General features: G+C 40.8%; 1 protein-coding gene across 4 annotated transcripts in view; it reads left to right on the top strand.

The window, feature by feature from the left end:
• RGS7 (regulator of G protein signaling 7) overlaps positions 1-9978 on the top strand; it is a 569955-nt gene extending 559977 nt beyond the window's left edge. For 3 of the 4 annotated variants that reach the window (XM_050770848.1, XM_050770873.1, XM_050770865.1), the window contains one exon: positions 9334-9420. Coding sequence is in view for 1 of the 4 variants with exons in the window: in XM_050770857.1 (XP_050626814.1) it covers positions 9334-9384 (51 nt within the window). In the remaining 3 variants the exon portion in view is untranslated. Of the gene's footprint in view, positions 1-9333 lie in introns of all 4 variants that reach the window. The other variant, XM_050770857.1, reaches the window with a different exon arrangement.
• The last annotated feature ends 3653 nt before the right edge of the window (positions 9979-13631 follow it).

Raw genomic sequence — 13631 nt, 5'->3', positions numbered from 1 at the left:
TACATAGTACTAGAATATTTTTCAGCATTCAACGTTAAATATGACAGTTCCAAAACTAACTACAGAATTGTCTTCCTCATGTCCTTTCCATCTTAAATCTCAAGAATTCAAGCTTATCTTTAACATTCTAGGAACTCACCCACTCTCCACAGTTTTATAAAAATTATTCATTGTGTTTCAGTAAGCTCATTTGTAAGTTTACCTGGAAAAACTGATTTCATTTAAATCATGCAAGAGCTTCCCAAACACCTGGCCTAGCTTGAATTCCTTCTTGGCACCTGCCTACTTGAAAAGATTCTGATTCTATTAGTCAATCTGTTAATATTGAGGGTGTGACCAGTGACCCTCATCCCTCTCTCCACCACGCCTCTCCTCCCCCAAATTAAAAGTTAATTCTCCCAAGACCTTGGAATCTCATTACCCTGATTTCTAGAAATTTATTCCCTTAATGAGATTTGCAGCCAAAGAACCTCAACTCTTGCAAATAATCAAGTACTTATTTGGAGACTACTGTAATGTTAAAGTCGTTTAACAGCTGTCCGTTATTACTTCATCAGGCCAGATGACTTACAAAACCATGTAAGAAGGCATATAAAAGCACTAATACAGGTTCTACCAGTATGAATAATTCAAAGAGGGAACTGGTGGAGTTTAGGGGTAGTTAGAAGGCTTCAGCAAGGACATAGATAAGAAGTTCATCTTTGAAGAGTGGATAGGGTCTGAACAGGTACATGCACAAACAGGTGACTAGCGGAGAGAGCAGCAGGCACAACGGCCAGCCAAAGAACCACTTCGTGGGTAACAGTAAAGAGTCTGACAGGCCACGAAACCCAGGTAGTGAAGGATTTGGAAATCCAGGCAAAGATGTTTATATTTACAAGTGAAACAGGAATTTTCAACTTGAGAGTAAAATAACAAACATCTAACATCCCTTAGTTTAGACTCTGCTAAGAGCACTCCCCATCCCTGGTTCAGTAAGTGTGAAAAAAAGGGTATTTTTTCAACATGAGAGTAAAATAACAAACGGATAACGTCTTTTAGCTCAGCCTCTCCTAAAAGCATTCCCTATCTCTGGTCCAATAGCATCTCATTTTACCACCATATGGTCAGCTCTTTTTATTAACAGAGCTGTGGGGTTGAGCATCTGGTGAGACAGTTGGATCACATAAACCAGTGGAAAGGCAATGACAAGATTTTTACCTTTCTTACTCCCAGTTCCTCTCCATAGTCTCTGCAGCCTACAAAGCACTCAAGAATATACGTCCCAGTCTACAGCAACATATGGGAGACACTCGGAGGCAATGGCTGGAGACAAACAAGCAGGAATTGTAAAAGGATAGCGAAAATGGAGGTTATATTTTTTTCCAAAAAAAAATCTTTTTTTTTTTTTTTTTTTGGAGACAGAGTTTCGCTCTGTCGCCCAGGCTGGAGTGCGGTGGCGCGATCTCGGGCTCACTGCAAACTCCACCTCCCGGGTTCACGCCATTCTCCTGCCTCAGCCTCCCGTGTAGCTGGGGCTACAGGCGCCGCCACCTCACCCGGCTAGTTTTTTTGTGTTTTTAGTAGAGACGCGGTTTCACCGTGTTAGCCAGGATGGTCTCGATCTCCCTCGTGATCCGCCCGCCTCGGCCTCACAAAGTGCTGGGATTACAGACGTGAGCCACTGCGCCTGGCCTCAAAAAAAATCTAAAAGATGTTGATAACTTTCTACTCTTCTCTGTAAGCTGTTTCATAGCCACCTTCTAAAACTCTGCCCCTTTATTTCTGCTCAATCTCTTCAGTGTCCTGTAGACTAGAAAAGACTACTGTGGGCCGGGCGCGGTGGCTCACGCCTGTAATCCCAGCACTTTGGGAGGCCAAGGTGGGAGGATCACGAGGTCAGGAGATCGAGACCATCCTGGCTAACACGGTGAAACCCCGTCTCTCCTAAACATACAAAAAATTAGCCGGGCGAGGTGGCGGCGCCTGCAGTCCCAGCTACTCGGGAGGCTGAGGCAGGAGAATGGCAGGAACCCGGGAGGCGCAGCTTGCAATGAGCTGAGATCGCGCCACTGCACTCCAGCCTGGGCAGCAGAGCGAGACTCCGTCTCAAAAAAAAAAAAGACTACTGTGTTTTTTTGTTTTGTTTTGTTTTTTGTTTTTTCTTCTAGACAGAGTTTCACTCTCGTAGCCCAGGCTGGAGTGCAATGGCCCGATCTCAGCTCACTGCAACCTCCGCCTCCCAGGTTCAAGTGATTATCTTGCCTCAGCCTCCCGAGTAGCTGGGACTACAGGCACCTGCCACGACGCTTGCCTAATTTTGTGATATATATTTTTTTTTAGTAGAAACAGGGTTTCACTATGTTGGCCAGGCTGGTCTTGAACTCCTGACCTCAGATGATCCACTGCCTCGGCCTCCCAAAGTGCTGAGATTACAGGCATGAGCCACCACGCCTGGCCATACTTTGTGTTTTTATGACAGCAATAAAATAAGTGGGCTTAGTAACTCAAGCAAACATAGCTTCTCTCTACTTCCTTGGATTGCAGGAGAGGAATGTAAAAAGTTGATTCCGTCTCCCTAATGCCCCAGGCTGTCAGGCTGTAGCTAAGAGCCTGGCCTTCATCAATTCCTACTGACTCAGGGCTCCTTATCATCAACTTTCTGTTACTACTTTAAGACTAAGAATGATTTTTTTTTTTTTTTTGAGACAGAGTCTCGCTCTGTCACCCAGACTGGAGTGGGGTGGCACGCAATCTCGGCTCACTGCAACCTCTGTCTCCTGGATTCAAGCAATTCTCCTATCTCAGCCTTCTGGTTAGCTGGAATTACAGGCATGCACCACCATGCCCTGCTTTTTTTTTTTTTTTTTTTTTTTTTTTTTTTTTTTTTTTTTTTTTTTTGAGTAGATACATGGTTTTTCCATGTTGTCCATGCTGGTCTCAAACTCCTGACCGCAAGTGATCCACCCATCTCAGTCTCCCAAGGTACTAGGTTTACAAGCATGAGCCACTGCGCCCAGGCCAAGGATGATGTTTTAAAAGTCAGTTAAAATTTGTACCTTTGATAGTTCACTTGGAAAAGTTAAGGACAAATACATAGGTTGTTATTTTTGTTTTGAGGGTGTTGTGCCTAATTATAACAAAATCTCTCCAAACCATTTAGGACAGAAAGGAATTGGTTTAGTGGAGGGGAAGTTTTATTGTGACACACTAGAGAACTCTCTTTGTTTATGTAATTATCATATTATAGACTAGGATGATGCTGTCTATTCACCTACGTGCCAGCTGAAGTCCCAGGTTTATTTTGTCCCAAAACTGATTATATGCTTCTTTTTCTAGCATATCACCATTAACTAGATGTTACAAAATGTCATAAGATCTTGAGTTTTTGTTATGTTCTAAGTATATTTGTCTTTCTCTATAGATTTCTGTTTCCACTATAATCTGTTTCCTTTAGAATCTGACAGGAAGAGTGTAAATCACATAACACATATGTAATCATGGGGTTAAAAATAAGTATTATTCACATAAAATTATTGAATTATTGTAAGCAATTTGGTTTTTTAAAAATGCTATTGATAGGGTTTGTTAGCCCTTTTAATTTATGGAATTAAGACTTTAAAACTTAGATATAAAAATTTCTCAGATTTGGTCAGGCACAGTGTCTCATACCTGTAATCCAAGCACTTTGGGAGACTGAGCTGGGAGGATCACTTGAGACCAGGAGTTTGAGATCAGACTGGACGACATAATGAGACCTCATCTCTACTAAAAATAAAAAATCAGCAAGGCATGGTGGTGCACACCTGTGGTCTCAGCTACTTGGGAGGCTGAGGCAGGAGGTCGCTTGAGCATGGGAGGTCGAAGCTGCAGTAAGTCATGGTCACACCACTGCACCCTGATTTGGGTGATAGAGCAAGACCCTGTCTCGAAAATTTTAAAAATAATTTTGAAAAACCATTTCTCAGGTTCTTCAATTTGGAAAAATTGGGAAAAGATCATTGGCAGGGGCTGGTTCCATACAGCATCCGAGGAACTACACTGAAATTGATTGTTCCAAAACGGTTGACATGCAAATATCGTACCATGTATACTTCCCTGGAAGTGATCCGTGTTCTTTTTAACTTAATACATTGCAATAGAGTGAGCAACCAGAAGTGCAGACACAATAGTTTCTTTGTGCACTAGAGTAGGGCTTATGTATTTTCCTTTCTAGTATGTGAATAAGGCAGGATTTGCATATGGTTTGCAAATAGATCCAAGTGATCTAAATCTTCCAATCCAGATGGCTCATTGGGCATCCATGCTGTCTGCTTTGACCTCAGTGCTGCACTTAAGATCTTTTTTTTTTTTTTTTTTTTTTTGAGATGGAATCTCACTCTACTGCCCAGGCTGGAGTGCAATGGTGTGATCTCGGCTCACTGCAACCTCTACCTCCTGGGTTCAAGCAATTCTCCTGCCTCAGCCTCCCAAGTAGCTGGGATTACAGGCGACCGCCACCACGCCCAGCTAATTTTCGTATTTTAGTAGAGATGGGGTTTCACCATGTTGGCCAGACTGGTCTCGAACTCCTGACCTCAGGTGACCCGCTGGCCTCAGCCTCCCAAAGTGTTGGGATTACAGGCCTGAGCCACCTCGCCTGGTCCACACAGAGTTTTGTTGTTAAAATACACCTGTATGTTTTCTCATTTCTGCCCATTGTTATGCTAATATCACAAAGCCCCAGGTTTACTGTGGGCCTATATTTCTCTACGGGCTTCTATGAAAAAGTGTTTTTTAATTATTTCCTGGGACAAGTGCTTGTCACGCTTAACTTGTATCATATCCAATTTTTAATGAAGTCCGTATCAGGCCACGTACTAGTAGCTTTGAGGATTTGAGGATATTTGAAAAAATAAAAACAAAACTGTAGAAAGAGAACCAGATTTTTTTTTCTTTATAAATTGATAAGGACAACAGTAGATTTAATCGTTCAAATAAAAAAATGACTGTATCTGAGTTTCAAATGGCTTCCAATTTCAATGTAACTATTTCACTCTTGTTTTTTTTTTTTTTTTTTTTTTTGAGACAGTCTTGCTCTGTCACCCAGGTTGGAGTGCAGTAGTGCGATCTCGACTCACTGCAACCTCTGCCTCCCAGATTCAAGCGATTCTCCTACCTCAGCCTCCTTAGTAGCTGGGACTACAGGCGTGTACCACCATGCCCAGCTAATTTTTGTATTTTTAGTAGATACGGGGTTTCACCATATTGGCCAGGATGGTCTCAATCTCTTGACCTCATGATCCACTGCCTAGGCCTCCCAAAGTGCTGGGATTATAGGCATCAGCCACTGCACCTGGCCCACTCCTCTTCCCAGAATTTTGAACCAAATCACATTAATCTGTAGTTTTAAAAGAAACAGTTTTATATTAGCATCTTTCCCCCAGTCTTCTACTATATAAGAATTAATTGTTGTGCCTCAACCAACGTGTACTGATGTGTACCTTCCTTTATCCCACAAAGAGTAAGCACTTTTTTTTTTTTTTGAGACAGAGTCTCACTCTGTAGCCCAGGCTGGAATGCAGTGGCCTATCTTGGCTCACTGCAACCTCCAACTCCCAGGTTCAAATGATTCTCCCACCTCAGCCTCCCAAGTAGTTGGGACTACAGGTGTGCCCCACCACACCCAGCTGATTTTTGTATTTTTAGTAGACATGGGGTTTCACCATGTTGGCCAGGCTGGTCTTGAACTCCTGGCCTCAAGTGATCCAACCATCTCGGCCTCCCAAAGTGCTGGAATTACAGGTATGAGCCACCATGCCCAGCCAAGTAAGCATGTTTTAAAGATAAATTTTGTAGTCTCAGAATAGGTATATATGCACATGTGTATATAATTCTATTCATAGCACAGAGACTACAGTAGTAAACACAGGAAATAGCGTTGTATTTAAGAACTGAATCTTTTTTATTTCAACATCATTTGATTAACTTGTTGCCCAGGATTGGGGTGGAAAAGCAGTATGATTTTATGATTTTAGCTTTTAATTTACAACTTTCTGTCCTCCTCAGTGTCAGAATAGTGACTCTGGGTTTGGATATCTTAATGAAGACAGCATATAATGATAGTATTAATTATTATAATGATAGTATAAGGTAATAGCCAACATAAACTGAGTGAACAAAATGATCCATAAATAGTTTTAAGCAATTTACGTGTATCAGTCTTCAGAACAAGATTTGAAAGTAAGTACTATTATTATCCTCATTTTACAGATGAGGAAATAGGCATGGAAGTGGAGGCAGCATTTCAGTCCGTTATAGCCAGCTATAACAAAATGCCGTAAACTGGGTGGGTAGCTTATAAACAAAATAAATTTATCTCTCACAGTTCTAGAAGCTGAGAAGTCCAAGATCAAGACGCTGGCAGGTTCAGTGTCCGATGAGGGCCCCCTTCCTGATTCATAGACAGCCATCTTCCCACTGTGTCCTCACCTGGTGGGAGGGGCAAACAAGCTTCCTGGGGCCTCTTTTATAAGAGCACTAGGCCAGACGCAGTGGCTCATGCCTGTAATCCCAGCACTTTGGGAGGCCGAGGCGGATGGATCACCTGAGGTCAGGGGTTTGGGACCAGGCTGGCCAAAATGGCGAAATCCGGCTCTACTAAAAATACAAAATTAGCCAGGCGTGGTGGCTTATGCCTGTAATCCCAGCTACTCAGGAGGCTGAGGCAGGAGAATCGCTTGAACCCAGTGACTGGGGCCTTTGGAGGCGGAGATTGCAGGGACCCGAGGCTGCACCATTGCACTCCAGCCTGGGCAATAGAGTGAGACTGTGTCTCACACACACACACACACACAGACAGACATAAATAGCACTAATTCCATTAATGAGAGCTTCACCCTCATACCTGGTCACTTCCCAAAGCCCCTACCTCCTAATAGCATCACATAGGAGAGTAGGCTTTGAACACGTGAGCTTTGAGGGGGACAGACATTCAGACCAGAGCAGGCAGGAATGCATATTTTATTTATAAAGCAGGGTCTCTTGTTAATAAACTGTTTTCTCTTTTATTGTTGTTTCTCCCGTAAAGTGAATAAACAGAAGCCTAGTGGAAAATACCAACATTAAATTTTGATATTAGCCAGGCGCGGTGACTCATGCCTATAATCCCAGCACTTTGGGAGGCTGAGGCGGGCGGATCACAAGGTCAGGAGATTGAGACCATCCTGGCCAACATGGTGAAACCCTATCTCTACTAAAAATACAAAAAATTAGCTGGGTGTGGTGGCGGGTGCCTGTAGTCACAGCTACTCCGCAGGCTGAGGCAGGAGAATCGCTTGAATCCGGGAGGCGGAGGTTGCAGTGAGCCGAGATTTAGCCACTGCACTTCAGACTGACAACAGAGTGAGACTCCGTCTCAAAACAAAACAAAACAAAACAAAAACCACTTTAATATCTTCCCTCTCAGTTGCTGAAAGCTAAGTTGTGGACCCTTTTCCCAATTAAGAAAAAACTAAGAGAAAATGGTGCATGATTTTCATTGCTGCTGTTCATATCAGCAAAGGCCCCTTATCAGTAATTATGTGGTGTGTAAAGAAAGGTTGATTATGGAATTATTAATCTTTTCTTAAACATACTGTCTTTTTCCAAAAATGTGGCTGCTATGAACTGAATATTTCTGTTCCCTCCCCACTCAAGTTCACATGTTAAATCCTAATCTCAAGGGTGACGGTATTAGGAGACAGGGCCTTTGGAAGGTAATTAGATCATGAAGGTGAAGCCCTTATGAGCAGGAGCCTTTATCAGATAAGCCCAGGGAGCTTATTTCCTTCTTCCATTATCTGAGGACACAACAAGAATGCACCATTGATAAACCAAGGAGAAGGCCCTCACTAGACAAACAATCTATAAGTGTCTAGATCTTGGACTTCCCAGGCCTATAAGAAATAAATTTCTGTTGTTTATAAGCCATTTAGTCTATGGTTTTCTGTTATAGCCGCCCAAACAGACTAAGGCAATGACCATGAGTGATGATGTATCTCCCATCACCGCCAACCCCTTTCTAAAACGGAGCCACATTAGGTAGCAAATCAAGACTATTGCTATGACTGTAATTTATTACTAAAATATATGTTTCCAATTTTTTATTTTTACTTATTATTTTATCTTGAGATGTACAAAAATTCATTAAATAACTGGCCCACATAATTTTTTAATAGAACATATAAAATAAGACATGAAATGAGAACCACCAGTTTTGTATTCTGATCAAATACTTCAAATTTTTTTTTTTTTTTGGAGATAGTTTCGCTCTTGTCACCCAGGCTGGAGTATAGTGGTGCGATCTCGGCTCATTGCAACCTCCACCTCCTGGGTTCAAGTGATTCTCCTGCTTCAGCATCCTGAGTAGCTGCGATTACAGGTGCCCGCCACCACACCCGACTTATTTTTGTACTTTTAGTAGAGAGGGAGTTTTGCCATGTTGGGCAGGCTGGTTTCGAACTCCTGACCTCAGATGATCTGCCTACCTCAGCCTCCCAAAGTGCTGGGCTTACAGGCGTGAGCCACTGTGCCCGGCCTCAGATTTCTTCTCTCTCTAGAGTACTTGTAATTAACAGCAACAATGTTGACTTATGAGATTTCTAAAACCTACGTATGTGCTTTACGTAATCGTATATGTGGAATCAGAATAGATCAGATTTTTTCTTGGATTAGGGTTGGAAGAAGTCAGGAAAGGATAGGAAGACGTCAACAGCTGGAAACAGGGAACAAATAGACTTTTATCTTCAGATGTGTAATTTTCACCTTTTTCTCCATTATTATGTAAGGTAGGCGACACACTCAATCTTGAGTTTCATGAATCACACCCTCAAAAACTGCATTTTGTTTGATTCAATCATATCCTCTACATTTCTAGATATTTATAAATGTGACATTAATTTCAGCCATTGAACAAGAATGCACTCACATTATTATCTTTCAGAGCAGCTTACTAAGATTTGTTGTAACATGTTTATAATCAGTTGGGAACCTAGATGTTGCTTCATTGCTAAGCCTTGATGGAACATTTATGGATATGTTTTATGATTTGCTGATCTGTGCTGTGAAACCATCAGTCTGTTTGCAGTGGGGAGGAAGGATTTGGGAGGGGTAGGAGGGTGGAGGGAGGGAGGATAGTTTTGTTTGACGTGTCAGTGGAGGGAGGGAGCGGGGAAGGCAGGTTGGTCATGAAGTTTGAACTAAGATGGACTTAAAGGGTTCAGTTTTGACCCTTGCACACAAATCAGCTACAGTAAATAGTTGCTACTACCAAGCAGGTTTTCAGTGATCATACTTGATTTTCTTTCTTTTTTCTTGTTTTATATATTTTCTCAGGGGAAATCTCTCACGTCCAAGAGGTTAACAAGCCTTGTTCAGTCTTACTAAACGGATCATCTTGTAGCATGAATGCAGACTGGAGTCACTGCACATACTTTGTAGCTCGCTGTTGTGATCTGGAGCAGAGGACATTAGAACAAGATGTTGCATGAGCAAAGGACCTAAATTGTTATTTGTGTGTGTACATTCCATCTCCAGTGGACTCTTCCATCTCAATGCCTCCATTCCAAACTGTTGTCTGCTTTCTTTCTCCCTCTACTTACCCTGGATCTGTGTCTTTTCCTTTTTAACAAGTTCAAGTGAAGTAAAACCTTTTCTTTTTTTCCTTCTCTCTCTCTCTCTCTCTCAAAGCTTCAGCTAGACACACAGTTCACTGAAAATTCAGTCAGTCAAAAACTGGAAGAACTGTAAAAGAAAAAAGTATATATCAATAAGTATACATACGGCTTCACATTTATTAAACAGTAAATTCGCACAGAAAGTTTCATTTCACCAATGTATCCACAGTCGGAAAGAAACTCCTGTCTTTGTCTGTTGTCTGTACATTCTCCGTTAATGTTTCTTGCATTTATTTTTATACCATATTTAAAGAAGAAACACCTTTTACTCCAAATGTATTAAAGTTGTTCCCTTCTCTGTAAATTTGTGTATGTTTATATTGTTGTTTTATCTTTCATTAAAAGATGCAGAATCTCATTGCTTTTGTAACTTTTGACTTCTATGCTAACTAAAAAAGAAAATGCTGAGAAATCCACAAACCCACAACTGCAGAGTTAAATTTAGGTTGTCACCTTGAAATTTATTTCAGGGTTTCAAGACACGCTTGGATAGTACAGAAGCCAAGGGCAGATGGAAGTTTTTTTTGGAGGCTCACCTGGGACTTGGTAGATTCTTTTTCTCCCATGGAAGAACAACACAAATTGACTTTCCACATTTTCAAAGCTATTTAAAAGGCCTTTCTGCCTCATGATGAATATGTATCTGTGCATTTTGCAAACTAATATTTCTGTTCGAATTAGGCTTAAGTGTGACTTATTAAATCAGGTACTGATTTGTTCTTTAAAACACAATTCTAAAAATATCATAGGTCAGTGCCTCTTAACTTTTTGGAGGTTACAGATTATTTTGAGAATACATTCACCTCTTGGCATCCCTGGGAAATTGGTTCCTGGACCTCCTCAGACACCAAAATCCACAGATGCTCAAGTCACTAATATAAAATGGTGTGGTGTTTGCATATAACCTATGTAAATCCTCCCACATACTAAATAATCTCTAGATTATTATAATATCTAATACAATGTAATGCTGTATAGTTGTTATACTGTATTTTTAATTAATATAACTTTAATTGTTGAATTATTATTTTTATTTTTGACTTTTTTCAAATTTTTTCCATCCAAGGTTGCTTAAATCTAAAGCTATGGAACCTGTGGATATGGAGGGCTGACTGTGTGATGTAATTAGTAAAATTTAGTGATGCTTACTAAGTGCCTGCCACTTCATTAAGAGTTTTCCATGCCATCAGAATTCTCGCATTTAATCATCGCAGCAGTCCTGTAAGACCATTTCTGCAATTTTGAGAACGCTGAAGCAGAGAGAGGTTAAGTAACTTGCTTGAAGTCACCGAGCTAAGTAGTGGATTGGGATCATACGGAAGGAAAAAAATCTTTGCTTCTACCCTTCTAGGAGCTTAGCTGTGGCTCTGTAACAAAAGACAGATTAACAACAGAGAAGCATACAAATTTACGTAATAGAAGTATTACGTGCCAGGTGCGGTGGCTCACGCCTGTAATCCCAGCACTTTGGGAGGCCGAGGCAGGTGGATCATCTGAGGTCGGGAGTTCAAGGCCAGCCTGGCCAACATGGTGAAAACCCGTCTCTACTAAAAATCCAAAGATTAGCTGGGCATGATTAGTGGGCACCTGTAATCCCAGCTACTTCGGAGGCGGAAGCATGAGAATCGCTTGAACCCAGGAGGCGGAGATTGCAGTGAGCTGAGATTGTGCCATTGCATTCCAGCCTGCGCTACAAGAGTGAAACTCGGTCTCAAAAAAAAAAAAAAAAAGTATTATGTGACATGGGAGGCTTCATTAAGAAATGAATACCTTAAAAAAATGATTAAACCTGAGTGTTTCTTTATACTAGGTTTGATGAAGAGTCGTGGGAAAATGTGATAGGGCAGAGAGATAGGCCCTAAGGGCAGTAAACTGGGAGAAACTCAGCAAGTCCTGTTCATTCAGATTCTCTTCAGCACCCCTCCATCTTCAGGGAGAAGAATGCTCCATTTCTCTGGATATAAAGACAGCATCTCTCACAGGAGGGTCTTATGACCTGCTTCAAGGGAAGGTCAGAGAGTCCCTCCTGAACCTGCCATTTCTCAAATTTCTTCAGCTTAAAATATTCAATATTGTGGAATAGAACTCACAAACCCCATCATCATATAAACCCAGGCAGTCTGATTGCAGGGCACACTATACTGCCCACCTATCCATTATACCACAAATTTCTTTTGATAAAAATTATGTGAAAGTTCACAGAAACTCACAGTTGTACTGTATTTTAGGACATTCACAGACTAATCTCTGTAGCTCATCCATGGACCCCAAGTAAACAACGTGACTCACTTTAAGGGCTGGATCAGTGGCAAAAAAAGGTTACCCAGCCAGGAGATGGGCCTGACTTGTCTGCTTTTGCATAAACCAAGGCATTGCAGACTCTGGTTATTTAAAAAAGAAACCAAGTTATTAATGCCTGTTACTTACTATAGATAAATTTAAATTCTGAAAAAATTTACTATCATTCATGATAAATCAGCAGTGGAGTCTGTTGGTTATTTAATAAAACATAATGGAAGAGACTTGATAGGAGAAATTTATATATAAGCTATAATCTAAACACTGTAAACAGTATAGGAGATATTTAATTATATGCTCATGTTTAAAAAGAAGAAGAATCCATAAAATGCAAGTAAATTAAATTGATAGACCGTATCCCTTAAAATTACTCAATTCAGGACAGTCTTGGACAGACAGCACTGAAGTTAGATTAAAACTCTAGTTAGTAGAAACATTCTTTTAAGGGAAACAATAATCCTATAAGAAGAGTATGGTGTTTAAACAATAAGCCTTGCACAAATACAAGTGGTTGTTTCAATGGTCGTCTTTCACAAGCCATCAGTCCTTAGAGGTCCGTCCTTCCTGGTAATTCCAAATCATGGAAAAATTTTCCCTTCTTGGCATTTTTAATCATAGAAAAAAAACACAACAAAACAACAACAGAAAAGAGAAACCCTCAGGCAAGTATCCCCAAGTCAAGAATTCCTAATTTAAAAAGTTACTCAAGTTACTCAAGCCTAATAACTCCATTTAATGTGGCCTAGACAAGACTCAGATACAAAGCTTGCTTCAGTCTCGTTGAGGTTTGTCAGATGCTTCAGGAGAAGCACAGAAAAGTGCTGGAGTTCCTTGCAGTTCGCTCCAGTAAGCCCTTGGCATCTGCCTCCCACCCCATGCTAAAACCATTTGATCTATAAGGCATAGAATAAAAATCCCTCAAGTTTCTATTTAATAAAATTGTTTGTAAGTTTTAAATTTTTTAACTTTGAGACCATCAAAAAAGTTATCCTCCAATAAACCAGAGTTTCTACACTCACACTGCAGAGCTATTTTCATCCTCTAAATTGCGTTGACCCAATTCTCCTCTGAGCGATGTTACAATAATGTGTTCCGTGGATCTGCACAGGATTTTCTGCTTGAATCAAAATAACAGGAATATGGCCAGCAACCTTATCTAAGCTGTGTCCGAAAATAAACGAAGGCAGAAACCCTCCCTCTTCGTAATGAGCAGTGTGAGACTTGATCTTGCTACTCAGGACTCACAGCTGTGCCCTTAGTTCTCCTGGTTGGCTGCTCACTTCTCTTTACATGATGGTTTATGAATAATTCTGGTCTACTGAGAGAGGCAAGTCTTGGCTGCTAGCACGAATTTAGTCTAGTTGCATGCACGGATTGTCTCCACACAGAAGATTCTGTGTCCTTAAATACACATTTGAAAGAGCACGTTGAATATTTAGTTGTTTTACTGTGGTCTGTGACTACCTCTTTGCACATTTTAGTAACCCTCTAAAACGTCAGCAGGAAACAGCCAAAGCTACCAATCCATCCCCTAAGCCATTTTAAGAAATAGTGCATAATAATGAAGAATTTAAAGAACATAAAGAATAGAGAGGAACTATATTCATGTATTACACACACACACACAAATAGGTATCTTATACATTTTATTGTACAACC

Source organism: Macaca thibetana, chromosome 1 (genome assembly GCF_024542745.1).
Source record: "Macaca thibetana thibetana isolate TM-01 chromosome 1, ASM2454274v1, whole genome shotgun sequence".
Classification (NCBI taxonomy): domain Eukaryota; kingdom Metazoa; phylum Chordata; class Mammalia; order Primates; family Cercopithecidae; genus Macaca; species Macaca thibetana.
Note: the sequence above shows the minus strand (reverse complement) of the source record. Positions and strands in the feature narration are given on the sequence as shown.